The sequence below is a fragment of the Populus trichocarpa genome, chromosome 4 (genome assembly GCF_000002775.5).
Source record: "Populus trichocarpa isolate Nisqually-1 chromosome 4, P.trichocarpa_v4.1, whole genome shotgun sequence".
NCBI lineage: Eukaryota > Viridiplantae > Streptophyta > Magnoliopsida > Malpighiales > Salicaceae > Populus > Populus trichocarpa.
In genome coordinates this window covers 3126219-3146410 of record NC_037288.2, presented here as the reverse complement: position 1 = coordinate 3146410, position 20192 = coordinate 3126219, and the positions used below count along the sequence as shown (strand labels likewise).

The 20192-nt window shown below is 32.6% G+C and overlaps 3 protein-coding genes across 8 annotated transcripts; all 3 read left to right on the top strand.

Moving 5' to 3' along the window:
* Positions 1-3067: 3067 nt before the first annotated feature.
* LOC7490816 (protein RTF1 homolog) lies at positions 3068-5931 on the top strand. The gene is made up of 2 exons (XM_002305649.3): positions 3068-3224; positions 3629-5931. The coding sequence occupies exon 2, from the start codon at positions 3666-3668 to the stop codon at positions 5652-5654; it is 1989 nt and encodes a 662-aa protein (XP_002305685.1). The 5' UTR covers positions 3068-3224; positions 3629-3665; the 3' UTR covers positions 5655-5931.
* Positions 5932-6925: 994 nt separating this feature from the next.
* Positions 6926-10514, top strand: LOC7490815 (probable UDP-3-O-acylglucosamine N-acyltransferase 2, mitochondrial). 6 transcript variants are annotated; one of them, XR_002981298.2, is made up of 12 exons: positions 6943-7249; positions 7386-7566; positions 7672-7748; positions 8108-8157; positions 8508-8572; positions 8696-8747; positions 8830-8900; positions 9030-9096; positions 9504-9575; positions 9704-9810; positions 10017-10166; positions 10277-10514. XR_002981298.2 is itself a non-coding variant. In XM_024599072.2 (11 exons), exons 1-10 carry the CDS (start codon positions 7144-7146, stop codon positions 9770-9772), a joined length of 810 nt encoding a protein of 269 aa, XP_024454840.1. In that variant the 5' UTR covers positions 6926-7143; the 3' UTR covers positions 9773-9810; positions 9991-10514. The 6 variants fall into 6 exon arrangements, 5 of the variants coding, with proteins under 5 accessions (XP_024454840.1, XP_052307926.1, XP_024454841.1 ...); XM_024599072.2 differs by having other exon boundaries at positions 6926-7249; positions 9991-10514; XM_052451966.1 differs by having other exon boundaries at positions 6942-7249; positions 10032-10514.
* Positions 10515-17566: 7052 nt separating this feature from the next.
* LOC7494355 (uncharacterized protein At4g19900) lies at positions 17567-19517 on the top strand. The gene has a single exon (XM_002305647.4). It carries the CDS (start codon positions 17865-17867, stop codon positions 19200-19202), a length of 1338 nt encoding a protein of 445 aa, XP_002305683.3. The 5' UTR covers positions 17567-17864; the 3' UTR covers positions 19203-19517.
* Positions 19518-20192: the final 675 nt, after the last annotated feature.

Here is a 20192-nt window from a genome sequence, read left to right as displayed (position 1 = left end):
CTTTCTTTACTTTATAAACCTATTTCATATGCAAAGCCTTCTTTTCTACAAGTAGTTCGATTAGCTCTCATATCTGATTTATTAATAAAGAACTCATCTAATCATTCATGAATAACTCTTATTTACTTGATTTTTTTGTTTGCATAGCTTTATCAAGAATTTTAAGCTAATCATTTTCTATTAGAAGAATATAATTCAATAATGGTGAGAAACATTGTAGAAGCTTGATATTCTCATAAGAACTTCAAACAATCGTTGCTAATATTTATGGCTCCACCTGTGGATTAATATTTTCTTTGTCATTATTATTTCTTTACATAATACTCTCTCGGTACTTCATGTATATTAAATGCCTCAGTTGTCTTTATTTCATGTATATACCTACCAAATCTTTTTCCTCATTATCTTTATACATCATCTTCTTATTAAATATGACATTTTTACTTCTTATGTTTTTTTTTTGTTTTCATTATACTAAAATTAATATCCAAACTCATTAGTGCAATATCCAATAAAGGTACATTATAACTAAAAGGTTCCTTATAAACTAAAAAAAACTTCAGAAACAAATTGAATTTTCCATGGTTGAATCCTCGGTTGTCAGTATGATTAGGCTTGACCGCGAGCTTTTCTATAAAGCAAGTCTCTTATTGGCATAGGGGATCCTCCGATACCTAAGTCAGCAAATTTAAGATGAGCGTAATGTGTACGAAAATAAATTAAAGAGAAATGTATGCATGAAGAAAAAAAAAGCCTATGGTTTAGGCCTAGAATGACATGGTTAACTTATATAGTCTAGAATGGCATGATTGGGCTTTAATTGGTTTTTATGGTCTAGAATGACATGACTGGCTTTAATTGGTTTTTATGACTAGCTTTGATGGTAAAGAATGTGAATGTATGTTATCATGCCTAGTCTTCAATGGCTAAATAGAGCTTTGACCAAGGATGGAATCCAAATTTTGCAAATTGATCGGATGTATTTATATACATCCAGGAGAAGGTATCGTTAATGGAGAAACTGGTGTGCTACTATTGATTAGCCATGGTGACTTTGTTGGTTATTGTGTCATGTTATGGTTGATGTTGCCTTTGGTGAAAATGTTAGTGATGTATAATGTTATTGGTACAAAAAATGATGTCTCCTCTGTATAACAAAAGTTGTGTGCACATAGAAAAATTGTGTATGAAAAGTATATGAAAAACTGCATAAAATGGTATGGTAGGATAAGACTGAAGAGATTGGGATTGGTGTCAATCTTGGATTGGAATTTCAGCCATTTAAGTTGGAACTTGAGATTGGTTGGAAAAAGCCCAATTATTTAGACATGACCAAAATGGTTGGAATTGTTTTTGAAAAATTTAAGAATGATCAGTTTGAACCCCAAATCTCATTAGTGTTCATAATGTTACTCCATTTTGTTGCAGTTAAAAATATTTTATAAGAATGGTAAAATGAAAATCAATAGTACTTTGGTAATTTGAAGGAAATATAGGATTGTGAGAAGGTCAGTAATAATATCATTAAGGGAGTGTTTTCAGGTATGAGTGGCAGGTCAGATAGTCCATGCCCTCTATGGTTAGGTGCGATAGCCTGTTATTCAGCTTTAACAAGACAAATCATCTAGTGACATCATAAATATCATATATCAGGTAACCTATAGAAAAATACCACCACTTTAGGAACTGAAGATCAAAATGAATGGTTAGTAATAGTTGTATGATATCAATGTATGATATATCAACTCGAAAGGATTTGTGATCGATTTGGTCCTCAGAGTTGTGATCAATATGCTTGTATTTTTTGTTGGGTGTTTTAACTTTTTACATTGTTGTTTGATGTAAATGTTTATTAGCTAATTTTTAAAAAATAAACTTAACTTCATTTTTAAAATGATTCTTACAATTTAAAATGATAGTGTAATTCCAACCTTAATCAAGTTCAATTTTAGCAACAAGCTTAATATCTAAATTTATCAAATATAAAAAAAATGGAGGGTCTAGATGAAACTCTATAGGATTTCATTTTGGATGATTCCTAAGATTAGGGGTGATCATTTTCGGTTCGATTCGGTTTTTATCAAAAAAAAGTAATCAAACTGAAATTATATAAAAAAAACCGAAACCGGTACAAACCGACCGGTTTCGGTTCGGTTCGGTTTTTTAGGACAAAACCGGTTCAAACCGGTTTGGCTTGATTTTGGCTTGGTTTTTTCAGTTTGGCTATGTTTTTTTCGGGTTTGGCTCGGTTTTTTTGGTTTTTTTTGTTTGGGTTCGGTTCGGTTTTTGTGGTTTCAGGCTTATAAAACCGAACCGAACCGGTCGATTTTTTTAAAATTTTAATCGGTTTTTTTTCACGACTCGGTTTTTTTGGTTATTTTTTTCCGGTTTTCTCGGTTTAATTAGTTTTTCAGGTTTTTCACTCATCCCTATCTAAGATTCATATCGCTAATTTTTTAGAAACAAATAATGGTTTTTTGTTTATTTTTTGACTTTTTATTATTTTATCTTTGATTCAATGGACACTAGCTATTATGCTTAGATATTTAACTAATTTATTCATTTATGATTTTTTAAGTTTCTATTTTTAAAAACTCTTCCACTAAAACCATCGATTAGAAATCACTTAGCTTTGTTTCTACCTCCTAATTTCTTTGCTCTTATGCATTAAGTCTAATCCTTTTGATTAAGTGACATGTTTCTAGGAAGAGTGGACAAAAATAGCATAACTCTTTATAGTTTTGGATATATATATATATATATTTGATTGTGCAGGCTTTTCTCTATTTCCTTATTTCCTTTTGTTTTTATAAAAAAAAATAGTCATAATAGTGTTTGAGAATATAATTGTATTTTTTTAAAAATGTTTTTTTTAATATATTAAAATAATATTTTATTATTATTTTCTAAAATTTATTTTTAACATTAACATATAAAAAATATTTTTAAAAATATTTTTTGAACACAAAAACAAATAAATTATATACCATCATCCTTTTTTGGTGGTTAAATCATAATATTCTAAACTTTTTGTAGTGATTTGATATTAACTTTAACGCAGAGGATTGATTTTATATATACCAAAAATTAGTCTAGAAAAACACCCTGATTATTTCATTGAAAAAAAAAAAATCGAACTGCTATTCTCGGTTTCTCTCTGCACGCATCATCTGGATTGCAAAGATTCAGTCTTTAGCTCGACCCTGCCTTAGAAATTTCACCTGGTAGGCACTCTCTCTCTGTCGCCTCTCCAAGCCCTTACACAACTTAACTTTCTTGCCTCCTTCTCATGACTTGGATTTGCTTAATCTTGCGCTGTGTTTGAATTCTAGGGTTTCACAAAAAAAGAGAAGAGATTTTTTTATGATCTTGGGGTTTCAATCAGCTGTGGGATTAATTTGGGTCTTTTTTTCTTTACTGGGTTAATAAATATTATAGTGGAAATTATAACCCCGTGAATGAAAATTATGAAAAAGCAAAAACTTGGATTTTTTTTGCATGGTTGCGTTTTTATGATTGAGAGAGCTAAGAAGATTTTCTTTTGATAACCAAATGATGTTGTTCTGCTGCTTGCTTTTCTCTATTTGATTGGTTAACTTGTTGGATTAACACTTGGAGACTTGTTCAGGTGTTACTAGAAGTCTGTGTAGTGTATTGGGAGGACAATGGCTGATTTAGAAAATTTGCTGCTTGAGGCAGCGGGAAGGACTGGGAAATCAGGAAGAAACAGGAATTCGATACTGCCTTCCAGGAGGCGAAAACGCGAGGGTTCATATTCTGATGGTGGAAGTGATTCTAGAGATGATGATTCTGATGATGATCGCGGGTATGCGAATAGGAAGCCATCAGGGTCTCAAGTGCCTTTGAAGAAGAGATTGGAGACTAACGAGAGGGATGGGGAGGAGGGTAGTCAGGATGAAGGTGATTATGATGGTGGTGGTTCGGATCGTGAGGGTGGAAGTAGTGATGAATCTGATATTGGTGATGATCTTTACAAAGATGAGGATGATAGGAAGAAGCTTGCTCAAATGAGTGAACTTGACAGGGAGTTGATATTGGCGGATCGAGCAGACAAGAAAGGGGATAAGCATTTGACTGAGAAGATTAGATTGAAAAGGGATAATGATAAGCCAACCCGATCTAGAAAAGAGACTCCGCCTCTTCCATCGTCTCGTGGAGTGCGTTCATCAGCTAGGTCTGCTGACAGGGCAGCTGCTAAAGATGATGCATTGAATGAATTGAGAGCAAAACGTTTAAAGCAGCAGGATCCTGAGGCTCATCGCAAGTTGAGGGATGTGTCTAGAGGATCCGCTGGCAGCCGGGGTTTTTCACAAGTCAAGAAGAATAATTTCACTTCAGCAAGTCTGAGTAGCTCCAGTAGTGAGAGTGGAAGTAGATCTCACAGTGAGGATGAAGGGTCAACAGGTGATGGTGGAATGGCAGACAGTGATGAGGATGTGGAACCCGGGTCCAAGGGACCAACTTATGAAGATATAAAAGAAATTACCATTCGGAGAACCAAACTTGCGAAATGGTTTATGGAGCCTTGGTTTGAAGAATTGATTATTGGTTGTTTCGTGAGGGTTGGGATAGGTAGGTCGAAGTCTGGGCCCGTGTACAGGCTCTGCATGGTCCGGAATGTTGATGCTGCTGAACCTGACAAGCCATACAAGCTGGAGAACAAATCAACTTATAAGTATTTGAATGTTACTTGGGGTGCTGACACCTCTGCTGCCAGGTGGCAGATGGCTATGGTTTCAGATTCTGGACCAACTGAGGAAGAGTATAAACAATGGGTTAGAGAGGTGGAGTGTGGTGGTGGCAGGTTGCCAAGCAAACAGGATATCTTGGAAAAGAAGGAGGCCATAAGAAAATCAAACACTTTTGTGTACTCGGCAGCCACTGTGAAGCAGATGTTGCAGGAGAAAAAATCTGCCTCGTCGAGACCATTAAATGTCGCTGCTGAGAAGGACAGGTTGAGGAGGGAGTTGGAAATTGCACAGAGCAAGCATGACGAGGCAGAGGTAGAGAGGATCAATGCAAGAATTGAGGAACTGGAGGCATCTCGGCACGCTAAGGTGAAAGATGCTAAGGCTATTAGGTTGGCAGAAATGAACAGAAAGAACAGAGTTGAGAATTTTAGAAATGCATCCGAAATGAAGCCAGTAAATACAGGTCTAAAAGCCGGGGAAGCTGGGTATGATCCATTTTCAAGGAGATGGACTAGGTCAAGGAATTATTATGTTTCAAAACCTGCTGAAGCAGATGATCCTGTTGCAACTAAAATTAGCGAGGCAAATGAGACAGTGGCAGTTGCAGCTAGTAATCAAGTTGTAGCAGGGGTGATGTCAGAGGCTGGTGTGGCTGCTACAGAAGCTGCCTTGGAAGCGGCAGCTGATGCTGGGAAGTTGGTTGATACCAGTGCTCCTGTGGATCAAGGCACTGAGTCAAATACAATGCACAGCTTTGAGCTTGAAATCTCACTTATTGCACTGCAGGAGTTTGGAGGACCTCAGGGCGCTCAGGCAGGGTTCATGGCTAGGAAACAGAGGATTGAAGCAACTGTTGGATGCCGAGTCCCTGAGAATGATGGGAGAAGACACGCACTGACCTTGACGGTTGGTGACTACAAGAGAAGAAGAGGCCTTCTCTGAAATGCAACGGTGCACCAAGCAGTATCTATTTATTAACCTCCTCGGGTTCACGGTTTTCAACAAATCTGTCAAGTGTTAGTAAGCAGCTTATTGCTATTAGCTTAATTGTGAGACCAATGATTTGACAAACACACATTTGCTTGCTTTTACTTCAGAATCATTAGTAGCAGTGATTGGCCTCGTGTTGTGTACTTTTGATGGCTCTAATGCAAGATTTTCTGAATGTTAGTGTATGAGACATCAAGATCAATGAAATTCAGATTTTGCTGGCAGAAAATTTACTTGCTATTTCCCTGAGATAAACATTTGTCTCCTTTCGGTAGTGGTGGAATATTTCCAGGTCTAACATATTTGTGGTTTTGTATTTTGGACTTTATATTTTATGATTTTTTGTTTTATTTAAAGATTTTATCTTGTAATATGATTTTATGTGATTTTCATTCATATTCAAAAAAACAAATTAAGTCAGGCACCCTAACTAATTGGCACCCAATGAGTTTACAAAGCCCTCCTCCACCTTAAAACTCCTAGCCCCTCTTAAAAATTTAAAATTTAAAAGCCAAAACTAATAAAATTTAATTTGGACTTTACTTAAAAAATAATAATAATAATCTTGGCCCCCTTCAGAGATTTCCTAGCTCCGTCCTTGCCTCCACCGATCTCATCTGGTAGGGGCGTGTGCTAGTTTTCAGATATTGCAAGAATGGTGTGGATATGCCAAAACCCCCTTTGATCCGTTTCTTTTCCATCCACAAAATGCTGTTCAATTTGCGACGGTCAATAATTCCCATAGATTATAAAGGGACTGAGTTGCATTTGTCTAGAAATATAGTGACTAAATTAAACTTCTATTATTGGCCTCCCTTGCCACCATCAGGTCAGCCAGTGGTGACCAACACCAAAGTTCATTTAAGTACTTGTCTTTTTGAAAGATGCGATTTAATCTTTTCTAGTAGTCTATTTAACCATAATTATTATTAGACGAGGCAAATTAACAAAGAAAAAAAAGAATCTTTTAAGGTGTTTCCTTGTATGCGCGCGCAAAAAAAAAAAAAAAAAACAAATAATGTTATTAAATTAAAGTCATGCGATGGGTCAACTTAGTGGCCCGCTGATCACTTAAATTTAAAAAAAAATTAAACTGAAGTTGATATGATTGATTTGATAAGTTAATTCTGAATAATTTAGTTAAAATTCAGTTTAAATTTTTAAAAAAAATTCTTCAAAGTTTTTTAAAAAAATTATTGAAATAATATGTTTTTGAATTAATTTATATCAATTTGCTTAACATGTGACCTAGTTCTTCACCAATTTGCTTAATAACTTTGACCCGAAGTTTGGGATATGTGTACAGTTTGCTCAAATGCTAATTTGCAAGTGGCCAGGAGTGTGATTGTAAGACTCTTTTTAAATACTAGCACGAAGAGACTTTGCCAGTTTGTCCACTGGCTGTTCTTTTCCGAGTTCAAAACTACACTGCTAGTAGCGTATGATGGCAATCTCTGCCAAAAGATTATCCCGTCTCATTTCCTTAAAGAGACCAATCAAACACTCTGGTGTCTCAAGTTACTCAGCATCCTCCATTAATCAAATTGGTATGCCTATAAACATTCTTAAACCAGATAATGCTGATTCATCTCAAGTCCAAATTTTCTTGCATACAACCTGTTTGTTAAAATGTATGGCACAAGACATTTACTAACCGATTCTTGCTTTTCTGTTCTTATGAAGAATATTCAAAATGGAACAATGGAGGTGGAACTTTCCACAAATCAGCTTGCATCGACCCAACAGTGTTAATTGAAATTGGCGCAGTAGTTCATTCAAAAGCTGTGCTGGGCACTAATGTTCATGTGGGATCAGGAACTGTTGTAGGACCTGAAGTTACTATTGGTCACTCTACAAAGATAGGGTATAATGCACTTTCTTTATGCAAAAAAAGGTCTTCGTGGAATTTTTATTATGCGATTAATATTGTTGGTTTTATATATATATAGTAATTCTATTTTTTTATCAGGTATAATGTTGGCCTCAGTAATTGTAGGATAGGGGATTCGTGTGTAGTTCACCATGGAGTATGCATTGGTCAAGATGGTAAGGCTTAGTTATTTTTAAATTTAGAGTTAAACATTACCTGCTTTTTTTCATTAACAACAATTTTTATAACTTTTAAGGTCTTACTTCTTAGCACGTTACCCTCTATACGTATTGTCGATAGTTATATATATCGAACTGATTTATGATTAACTACATGTGTTAGGAAGAGCAATGCATTTGACCACTTAAATATACATTCTTTTCTATGTTAACATTTCGACATTTTGTGCTAATTGATGCTTGCTACATGTTTCTAAACTTCCATTATCTCTGCTTCTACCCAATGCACCTCATACATGGACCTGGGATTTGTTGGTGAAATATTGATCACTAAATCATATGTTTTTGACCTACAGGATTTGGGTTTTTTGTGGATGACAAAGGCAACATGATGAAGAAGCCTCAAGTTGGTGATATTTAATAGTTTTTGAGGACCATTTCAATCGATTTTGTTGTTTCTCTCTCTCTCCCCTCCTCTCTGTATATGTGAAAGAGCACACACGCACACACCACCCCTGATCCCTGTGTATGGACTCTCACATTTTAGACATCCATCGATTATTTATATGTGCTTTATGAATCTGGGCATTCTTTTCTTGTGTATTGCTTTAACATTTGAATTATGGAGCATCATAATCAGTGAAAGTGAAAATTCATAATATCACTCCTAGCGGCTCACACTATGCCATTTACACTTTTTTTTATGTCTTGTTCAGTTCTGGATCAGCAACTGAACTGTCCTATTTTATTTTTCAGCTGCTGAATGCTATCATAGGAGATCATGTGGAGATTGGGGCAAATACATGCATTGACAGGGGAAGGTGTGATGGCTGTTGGGACTAGTTTTTTACTCATATTTATGTATGTTTAATAGTAAACGGGCTTGAATTTGGAACCTGTCCAAACTAGATGACTAAGTACACCACCCATTTGGTTATGTGCAGTTGGAGAGACACAGTTATTGGGGATCATTCAAAGTTAGATAATTTAGTCCAAGTGAGTTTTTCTTCTCTTCCATTTTGGCCAGATGATATTCTCATTTAGTGGTATCTAATTGCCTTTCTACCTGGCTTTGCAGATTGGTCATAATGTGGTTATAGGAAAGGGTTGCATGCTTTGTGGACAGGTTGGGATTGCAGGCTCAGTGACGTAAGTTGCTTCTGAAGAACATGTATATGATGCTGTTTCTTTTGAAGTAATTCAAGTTTCCGGTAGATGATTGGGTAGGTTTAGAAGGCATTCGTTGTTTACATCTTTGTCTTGCTTGTTCTTGTTTAGCATGGGAGACTACGTCACTTTAGGAGGAAGGGTTGCAGTTCGTGATCATGTATCTATTGCATCGAAGGTATTAAATCATGTATTTGGTCTTGAGAAACAGTGAGTTGATTCTTTCATTGGGTGATTGACACATCGACACTTGTAATCCATGAAAAGCTGAATCATGCAAAGAATTGCTACTTTCTTTGTGTAGTTACAAGGACAAGCTGTAAATTTCTTATGAGTCTCAAGCCTCCAATTTGCATTCAACTCTCTTCATCTAGGGCCTCTGAAATATTTTCAGACAGATCTTTTTTCTGCAAACTTGTATCTGTCTGTCACATAGTACTATCACGATCTCCATTAGACTATGCATAGATCATTAGATTGAATTGCATGTAATGGCTGAGATACAGGCCTGGCCTTGGATGAGCTACTGTAACTGATATAAATTATGGTGTTTGTCATGGGATATCTGATTTGGTTGAGTTGCAGGTCCGGCTTGCTGCTAATAGCTGTGTGACCAAAGACATTAGAGAGCCTGGGGATTATGGTGGCTTCCCTGCAGTAAGATTTATTCTTTTCTTTCTTTTATCTCATCCTGATGTGTGGCCAAATTCTTGGTGTCTATTCATTCTCAATGACATCACAAATTCAAATTAATATGGAAATTATTTTCCCGGTCTGATCTGTAGGTTCCAATTCATGAATGGCGAAGACAAGTTGCTAGTCGCTACCGGATTTCAAAGAAGGCTATTCTATAGAGCTGTTTGGAATTGAAATCATATATACAGCTAAAATGGTTAGGACTCTTCTCCCAAATGATTGTATTCTGAGAATAACGGTTTGTGAAAGGTTATTTGAGAACTTTTACAAGACTTGCAGCGTCTTGAGAATTTTAATCTGTGGTGCTCAAGAAAAAACAGTGATACTGATTTTGGAAATTTTTTTTATTAATGTCCCACAAAACATTCCTGGTTAGGGGTCAGCTGAATTGAGGTTTTACAGTATTTGTTTTAGAAGAAAAGGATTGCATCGCTAGCTCGCAGCACTGTGGCAGCAGCATATTAAAGCAATAAAGAAAGAACAAGAGGGTGAATAGAGGAGGAAGAGAACTTTGGCACCAAGCTACCAAGCCTCGATCCCTAATTGGGTGGGGTAAGCTATATGGATCCTTTTACGTCATTCCATGCAATAATACACCAAATCCATCTCAACATCAAAAGATTTTAAATACGTTGATATCACTTCCATCCACGATAATGTAGGTTACTTCTCTGTCTCTATCATTGTCAACTTCTAACTTCTCCGATCTAGCCTCCGGTGTTCTACGTTGGGCATGGTCAAACCATCTCGAGCACCCTTCCCTTATTTATTCATAACTATATATAAAAATATTAACTTTGTTGAAATATTTAATTTTATCAAAATATCCCTCTTTTTAACTTGTATTAGATTATACTGATTACTAAGTAAAATATATTGAAAATTTTTAATTTACTGTGACGACGTGCATGGTATTTTCTTTTTGTTCTTTCTTTTTTCATAATTTTGCTTTCTTAAATAGATTCTCTCTTTTCTTCGTCCATGTAATTAGTCCATTAAAGCTCAAGCATTGCTGTCCCAGCGGCAATCAACATTATCGGTCTGAAAGTCAGGGTGTCCCTCCTGATCTGAGGGAATCCTTGTACTAGATATTTCTCTTCCGATAATCGAATAAACTACGTAGCTGGCGCCTTCTAAAGAAAGAAGAAAAATTCAATAACATTATAATCCTGAGCAATTAAAAAAGTAAAACTTGGGAAAAACTTTATCCAAGAGTGAAAAAAAAATATGTTCAATTTTCAAATAATTAAATATGAAATGATGAAATAAAATTAAAAAAGAAAAAAAAAACAATGTAAGTGAACCTAAACTAGCATGATAGATATGTAATCTAGGAATTAAGAGCGAGTTAGTTTAGATTAACCTCTTAAACTCATGTCCTATATCAGGAAGTCAGGATAACATAATAGAAAAGGAATTAAAAAAAATCACAAAGCTATTTTTTTATTAAAAAATGTCAAGAAGAAATTGGAAAAGAAAATCAGCCAAAAAAAAGATGTCAATCCCTGATAACTTTTCTAACTTGTGACCTAAGTCATCAGATCGAAAATACCATGCATGGAAAAATTGCAAAACTCAATCCCTAAGAAATAAAATGCTGACAAAAAGAAAAAAAAATCACTCTAGAAGATTCAAAATAAAAAAAATAACAATTAAAAGAATAAGGGTTAAAATCAAAATAAAAATAAATTAGAGGGAAAAATAAATTTTTGATTTGATGGTTAAATTGAAAAGACTAATAACATTAACAAAAGGATAAAAAAATCAAAAGAATTAGGATCAAATTGTAAAAAATAATATACCATAAATTTGGATTGAATGATGAAATTAAAAATTAATAAAACTTCTATAAAATGGTCAAGGGAAAAAATTATAAATTAAAAGAATAAGGACCAAATTATATATATATATATATATATATATATATATATATATATATATATATATATATATATATATATATATGATAAATTGGGATTGAATGACGAAATTGAAAACAAATATTTTTTTTATAAAAAGGGTCAGGAACAAAAATTAGAAATCAAAAGAATAAAAACTAAAGTTGAAATGTTAAAACAAAAAAGGATCAGTCTACAATTTTTAGGGGAGGAAAGAGAAAAGAAAAAAAAATATGAAAGGCCCACAAGCAATAAATCACTCCACCTCTGCCGTCACGTGTTGCGCCACCAAGAAAAGGACGTAGCGACACATCCAATGATATGACAAAAGGATAATTTCAGCCAACAGGAGGCACTGCATGCGCTGTCCAAAGTGCATGGACAAGTACACTACACATGACAACAATTTTTTATATTAAAAAATAATTCATGAAACTAAAAAGATGAAAGTACCCCGATACTCCTGGAATTTACCACAAACTATGTGAAAAGATAGAAATGTCACTCCACGTATGGCTTAATTTTTTTTTTATTCTTGAGGCAAAATTGTAGATCTACTGTATTTTTAAAAATAAAAAGACCAAAATACCCCTCTTACCTTGTTTTAGAAATTTTGACATGAAGGGTAATTCGGTCATTCAACTATAGTTAAAAAAGGTGAAAATTTCTCCCCCGCACAAATCTTTAATGATTGATGTATTGTGTAAAAAGACTAAAATACCATTGACGCAAAGGCTATTGGTTTTTTTAGAAGGGCAAAGATTTGCCTTCAGCTTTAACTTATACTAGCTATTTAACCTGTGCTCCGCCGCGGACTGGATATTTTTTTATATAAAAAAATTGTATATGCAGTCTTTTTCGATGTATTTTTGTACGTAAATTTTTTTTAAGTATTAAATTAAAAAGCTCATGCATACATGTAATCAAATAAATTGAGAACTATGTATATTAATAAACATAAAAAAAAAAATTATTAACGATAACTAAAAATAAAACTGGACAAATCAAGAAACATGTATAGATCAAGATAATTAATCTTGCAAGACAGGACATTTACGCAATTGTGTGTACTGAATTTGTTTAAATTGATTTGATATTAAAAATAGACACTCATATTAAATTGATTAAATAAAATAAAAGTGTGAAAAATATCATGCAAGATTGCACATATTAAAAATATTATCTAAATAAATTTCTTGTATACAAAAGATAAAAGAAAAATTATAGATAATGTAGAATAATCTTTTCAAAAATTAAATACGCACAACACCATAAAAAAAACATTGTGTATCCAAAAATGCTAAATAAACAAAAACAAATCACAATGAGAGATATTAATTGAAACATAAATTTAAAAATTATTTTAAAAAATACATATTAAAAAATATATTAGTTAAAAAAAGAAATATTAGAAAAAAAAAATAGCTTGGGTGTTGTGGTTTAACTCATCAAACCTGTGACTTGGAGCATGAACTCAACTAGATTCATTTTCCCTTAAATTTTTACTCGACCTAAAAAGAGAAAAAAAAAGGCCAAAAAGATCTAGACTAGGCGCGCCTGACTACTGGAATGAAGAGCCTAGGAGTGTTGGTGGGCCTTCAAGCCCAGGGTTACGGGCCTAGCCTTGGTTTTTTTTTTTCAAAATTTCATAAGAAGGTGGAAGACGCCTCTATTTTTTTGAAAAAGAAATAAGCATGTCACGTGCCGCCTATCAAGGCAGTCGACATGTCATCTACAAGCCCATATTTTGGCCACCAATCAGGGCAGCAACTCTTTTGGCGGAAAAAAAAAAACAAATTTTTAAGTTATTTCAACTCAAAAACACGTCATCAACACCCTTTAAACACTAACAAATCATTCCATCAACTCCAAATACTCAAAAAATAGCCCAACTACTTGAAATCAAACTGAGTTAGTTTTGACTTTCTCGACTTCAATCTGGTTTTTCATGCAACATTGAAGCTTCAAACAATCACCATGACTGAGGAACTTGTGGACACCAATAAACTCATTTTGGTGGCTGGAATTGGGGTGAAAGATGACTTTTTCTCTCATCATCGGAATCCAGTAATCCCTTTCTTTCTTCTCTCTCTAACCAGAAACTAAAAAATAACATAAATAAACATGTGTATCAAAAGTGTTTTTTTTTTAAATAAAGGAACCTAAAATGTCTTAATTGTGTCATTTTTAAAGATCAAGAACCTAAGTTTATTTTTCATATAATCTCTAGCACGCCACCCTTTTCTAGTGCCTTTTTAATTTTGGGCCCTTTTCTTTCAATTTCATTTCATCATTGACTAAGAAATCATAAGTCCAATTAGAATTAAATAACATAAAATAAAACTTTAAATACCAAAATGAATTATTAGAAAATAAACAATAAATCCACATGAGTTTGTAAACAGTGCTCAACTACAGTAAAACCACCCCACCTAGTGCGTGACTATATATATATATATATATATATATATATATAAGTTTTTAATTTGTCGGATAAAAAAATAAGTTATAATTACGGTACCGTGGTAATTATCATATATAGTTGGCAAAACCAAAAAAACTAGTGATTGTTGAATCTCCGAGAGAGTATACTGAACGATGAGATAATGCCTCCTGCCATAATTAATTGTCATTTTCGATCTGGAACTGACCTTTTAAAAGACTTGCATCACCAAATTACTGCACCAGTTCGAGTCAACCGTTTTTTTTATTTTATTAAAATAGCAGGTTTTTATTTTTTTATTTTTCAATTGATATTAAATTTAAATTAAATTTGTCCAAGTCAATCAAATATAAAAAAAACTTGATCATGTGAATTAATTATATATAATTCAAATCAGGTTTCAAATCTTGAATTTCTTGAATCAATCTATCTGGGCATGAAAGGTTTAAAACTATGTTTTATACTGCATGTCCATGAATACAGTACTATACTCTTAAGTATACCATCCAAAAAACAAAAAGAATACAGGAAAAAGAAACGTCTTTTTTGCTCTGTTTAACTTGAAGGAATATCAGTACTAGAATTTCTGAGGCTTGGCTCAGTAGAGCTTGGCATGGCATGGCATGGCAGCTAAGCTCAGGATTGGAATCTGCCCTGCATAAACAATTTTGAGGAATTAGCTGTAATGTGCTGACAACTGATTAAGAAATGGAACAGCCAAAATAAGCTCCATCTAGATAACGTGGAACATTAATTGTATGATAACGAGATCATGTCTTGTTACAGATGGTGCGTTAGTGTATTCTCCAGCGCATTGTTTGGGGTCGAATTATTATTATTATTATTATTATTATTAATTTTTAAAAAATATTAAGAGTATAGAGATTTTTTTAGTAGTATTATTAAATCCAATCAATCGATTCGATCTTGAAACCTGCAAACTCGACTTCTTGTCTACCTCAAGTTTCAAAGTAAACTGCATGGGAGCTGATCCAAAATGAATCATTCAATTTAATGGATCCAAAAACAACTTGAATGAGAGGTAAGAACATGACATAGCTTTTAAAAAAAAATTAAGATAATATTTTTTTTAATATTGAGACAATATCATATTGGATCGATCTCGGTCACCCTACAACACGAGTCATGAATTTAATAACTTTGTTATTTTTATAAATTATTTTTATTTAAACTTATAATAAAATTAGATGCTTGTAAAATCTAGCACTAAAAAAAAAAATGGTTATTTGAGATCATGATATCCTATAGAAAGTAAAAAAAAAAAAACCATGAATTTCTTTTCCCATCCAATCCAATATTGAAGAAGAGTAAAATAAAATTAAAACAATTAGAAAAATTATAGGATCAAAATATATATATATATATACAGGTTTGATGGGTAAACTCGCTAAACTTATGAATCGAGTAACCTGGGTCAACATGTCAAACCCACAAACCAGGTAATGGACTCTATTATGATTAATAACTTGTTTTCTTCTAAACTGTTTTTTATTGAACTGTATGATGATAAAAATAAACGATCGCAAAATCGAGTATCAAACTAATAATAAGATTTTTTTTTAAGACTATAATAATCTCATACAAAGTAAAATAAAATAAATTATGAAATTTAATTCAGCTCAATATCGAATGATAAAATAAAAACAATAAAATTAAAAAACAAATTAAACTCATCAAACCCGTCGACAAGCCCATGAATTTTCTAAAAATTAATAATATATTTTTTAAAATTATTTTTTAACTATATAATAAAAAAATAAAAAATTATATAATCAAATTCAATTAAAAAAAACCTACTCGACAGTAAAATTGAGCGTCATCCCTCGCCCTGAGCTTGCAACAGCCGATTAGGAGTGCTTGCTTTCTCTTAAAAGCTTCTCTTTTTCCTGCACAGTAAACTAGTTTTATCCGTCTTGCTTGCATCAAACTTTAAATTGAGTCATTGATTTTAAAAAATTTAATAACTTAATTTTTTTAAAAATATTTTTTATTTAATTATTTTTTTTAAAATAAATTATATCGTAATATAAAGATATTTTTATGATATCAACTTGATATTTTTGTATACTGCAATAACCATATAAAAGATAAATTAAAATAAATTATCAATTCTAAATCTTTATAAACATATCATATAAAAACTAAATTAAAAAAAATTAATAATTAAAGAATGAAAAAGGATCAAAATGCAAAATAAAATAAAATTATATAATCTAGTATTAATAAATATAAAAAAATAATATTTTTCCTGTGCCTATACTTGATTAGTTAGTATTATCTGGTTATAAAAAATTAAAAATAGTCCACCTACTACCCATTACATATGGTTTTTAAAGAGACGACGAGGTTACATTAAATATACTTTAAAATGTGAATCTAGGAACTTAGAGTTTAAGAAGGATGCTAAAAAATAAATATATATATTAAAAAAAACTAACTTAAAAAAAAATAAATGAAAAATAATAAAGTTCCTAAACAAATAAAAAAATTGAAAAAATAACAAAATAGTTTGAAGAACAACTTCTATGTTTAATTTGGAGGCATTCCAGGCTTTGATTGATTACAGCTGAATTTTGAATCTCTTAAGAAAATCTAAATATAATTTTACAGAAGCTTAATTTTGCGAACAAAATCCTTGTATTATAATCCAAGATTTAATTTCCAACTAAATCCTTATATTATAATCTAAGAATTCTTTTTATTTTTATTTTTAAAAGTTGAAGATTTCAGCGGTAAATCTTATTATAGAATGATATAAATTATATTTTAGTTTTTTATTTAAAAACTTAAGATTTTTGGTTGATAATGTATATAATATTAAAATCTTGTTGATCGAATTTAAATCTTATTATTTTTATATTAAAGAATAATATAAATTATATTTTTAAATATTATTTAAAAATTTAAATTTTTATATTAATATAGTTATTTATCTTTTTAAGAAATAAAATCTCATGAAAGGGCAAGAAGATTGAATGAAAAACATGTAAGATATTACAAGATTAGGGAACGCAATCACAATTTTAATTGAAAAGATCGTTTCGGTACGGTCATAAATCCAGGAAGTGTGTGTGTATTAAAGTTAACTTTCCATACATATTATATAATAAATAAGTATTATCTATTTTAATACTTCAAAAAGTTAAAATAGGATTGGTAGTGAGTTTGTGTTTGAGATTACAGTGAAAAGTATTTTTTAAAATAATTTTTTTATTTAAAAATAAATTAAAATGATATTTTTAAATTTTTTTGTAATTTTTGACATCAATACATCAAAATCATCAAAAAATACTAAAATAAATCAATTTGATACATTTTCAAACAAAAATACTTTTAAAAAATACCAAGAGTGCATATTAGAAAGTGATAGAGTTTGTTTTTTTAAAATGTTTTTTGTTTGAAAATATATTAAAATAATATTTTTTATTTTTTTAAATTTATTATTGACATCAATATATCAAAACAATTTAAAACCATGAAAAAACCAATTTAGAAACTAAAACAAAATCAAAAGGTTTTAAAAATATAATTTAACCGCAATATATATATATATATAAACAATGATCCTGTTTCAAAATGGGAGTCAACTTTCAAGTTCATAAACCAAACCGAAGCAAAGAGAAGCTTGCATATCTCTCCCTCTCTCTCTTCACTTTTGTCAGTGAAGTGAACTGGCCACTCCCACTTCCTCTAGACTATCTTTTTGGTTCCCAATGCCAAAGCACACAACACGAAAAATATTTCTTTGATTGATTTTTTGCCGCCTCCATTAAAATTTATTCTCTCTCACTCTCTCTCTCTCTGCAACTCTCAGGCTCTTATTGACTCATAAATGAACCAGAACCAGAACCAAAACCCAAAGCCACATTTTAGCTACTAATAAACACCATGTACCACCAGATCACCAAGCTTAAACAGAATTGTTTTGTCTGTGTTAAACAGTTGCAAAACATAAAAAGATCAATCTTTGCCTCTCTCATTTGCTTACCAACTTCACTCCTTGCTCTTATATTCTTTCTCCTACTTTTGTACAATGGTTTCGCTGTTTTCTACGTTCACCTTCCCTTTCCCTCCAAACCTCAGCCAGAACCCGCCAATTTCTCCAAGGCCAATCTTGCTGGAAATTCACTTAAAAAGCTCCCATCTTCAGTGATGTATGCAGTTAAAGAAGACACACCATCAGTTATTTTAAAGACCCTTTTGCCTCTCTTGCAAAATCCAGCCATTTCAGTGACACCAATTAATCATTCTGTGGTTTTGAAGCCAAAGAAGGCTCATGGATACAAAGCTGTGAAGAGAATGCTGAGTTCTGGAGACAATTCAAAACAGTTTTCGACAAGAATAAGAGACTTCCTTGGGAATCGTGGTTGTAAGGTTAGGTTCTTTATGACATGGATTTCTTCTTTGAAGCCATTTGGTGATAGAGAGTTGTTTGCTATTGAGAGCTTGTTCAAGTCCCATCCATATGCTTGTTTGGTTATTGTTTCCAATTCCATGGAGGCTGAAAGTGGGAGTCTTGTTTTAAAGCCATTTCTTGACAAAGGGTTTAAATTGATTGCAATTAAGCCTGATTTTGATTATATATTCAAGGATACTCATGCTGAGAAATGGTTTAAAGGGTTAAAGAAAGGGAATGTTAGCCCTGGAGAAGTTTCTTTGGGTCAAAATATGTCTAATTTGCTTAGGCTTGCTTTGCTGTATAAGTTTGGTGGGATTTATATGGACACTGATGTGATAGTGTTGAAGACACTTACCAAATTGAGAAATGCTATAGGGGCACAAAGTATTGATCTTGAAAATGGGAAATGGAGCAGATTGAATAATGCCGTGTTGATTTTTGACAAGAAGCATCCTTTACTCTTCAAATTCATTGAAGAATTTGCACTCACATTCGATGGAAACAAGTGGGGTCATAACGGTCCTTATCTGGTTTCAAGAGTTGTTTCAAGAGTCAATAGAACGCCTGGGTTTAACTTCACTGTATTGCCTCCATCTGCATTTTATCCGGTGAATTGGAGTCGAATTAAAAGTCTCTTTAAGGGGCCTGAAGGTAAGGCCCATTCAACATGGCTGCGTAAAAAACTTGAGCAGATTAAAAGTGAAAGTTTTGCAGTTCACTTATGGAACAGGCAGAGCAGAAAGATCAAGGCCGAAAGTGGAAGCATTATCAATCATATAATGTTGGATTGTTGTGTTTTCTGCAATTCTTCGAGCTCAAGTTTGTAAATTACTATAGGAAAATTGATGATTATGCAAGTGTTGAAGATTGCTTTGCTATCTGTGGACTGTGGTTATGGACTAACTCAATCCTTTCCACCATTACAATGTTGATGAAGGTTGAAGAAAGAAACAAAAGGAAAATCTTTTTCTTTCATATATCCCACCCTTTGTTTTTGTTTCCTACTATTTGTCTCACGTGTATCTTCTTGCAAGGTATGAATACTCGCAGAATTGAATATAATAAGAACCTTCCGTGTCTACTGCGGGTTTTAGCCATCTTGCATTTATATAATAAGGAGCAGAAATGGCTCGTTGGTGTTATAGTCTTCTCTTATGAATAGTTTATTGGTTAATCATGTACCGATTCAATTATTCCACTGTTTCTTAGAAAATAAATTATTCTCTGAGAGTTAATGACCCTTTGATTCTCTTGTAATTTATTGCATGTTCTTGGACAGCATAGAGAAAAATAACACAATTTGAGCGCTAAATGCCCATGCAATCCTCTTTAAATATGAAGCAAGGCCAGTTCATTTAATTCTTGAAAGTAAACTCTACGATTTGTCATCACAAGTAATGAATATGTAATCATGCTGAAGATCATGCCTCTTAAAATAAGTTGTGAGAGTGATTTTTCAGCTTCCGGGCACCTACTTTCTGGCCCCACATGAATCTCCTATTTATTTTTGATTGATTTCTTATCACCATACGATCTAGTCTTGCATCTGCAGGTTGTAAAATTAGAGATTTATAACATTATTTTCCTTTCAGTAGTCTATGGATAGAGCGATCTTACCCACTCCCTAATGTTTAATTCTCTATGCTTCGCCAGAATATAATTAGGTGACATCAACTTTAGTTTTCCTTTGTTTTTTACAACTACGGGGCTCATGCATGATTGACAATCAAGTTCATGTAAATTTGATGGGTTCTGCACATGAGACTTTGGTGATCTATCTGTCAAATAGGAGCTGGTTAGCTGATACACAAGCTGCT

Bases quoted from the DNA above. Each gene is read 5' to 3' on its own strand.
- LOC7490816 (XM_002305649.3), top strand. From the start codon at position 3,666: ATGGCTGATTTAGAAAATTTGCTGCTTGAGGCAGCGGGAAGGACTGGG.
- LOC7490815 (XM_024599072.2), top strand. From the start codon at position 7,144: ATGATGGCAATCTCTGCCAAAAGATTATCCCGTCTCATTTCCTTAAAG. The intron at 8,158-8,507 runs GTTGGTGATATT...TTTATTTTTCAG, and splicing joins ACATGATGAAGAAGCCTCAA to CTGCTGAATGCTATCATAGG. The intron at 8,748-8,829 runs GTGAGTTTTTCT...CTGGCTTTGCAG, and splicing joins AGTTAGATAATTTAGTCCAA to ATTGGTCATAATGTGGTTAT.
- LOC7494355 (XM_002305647.4), top strand. From the start codon at position 17,865: ATGTACCACCAGATCACCAAGCTTAAACAGAATTGTTTTGTCTGTGTT.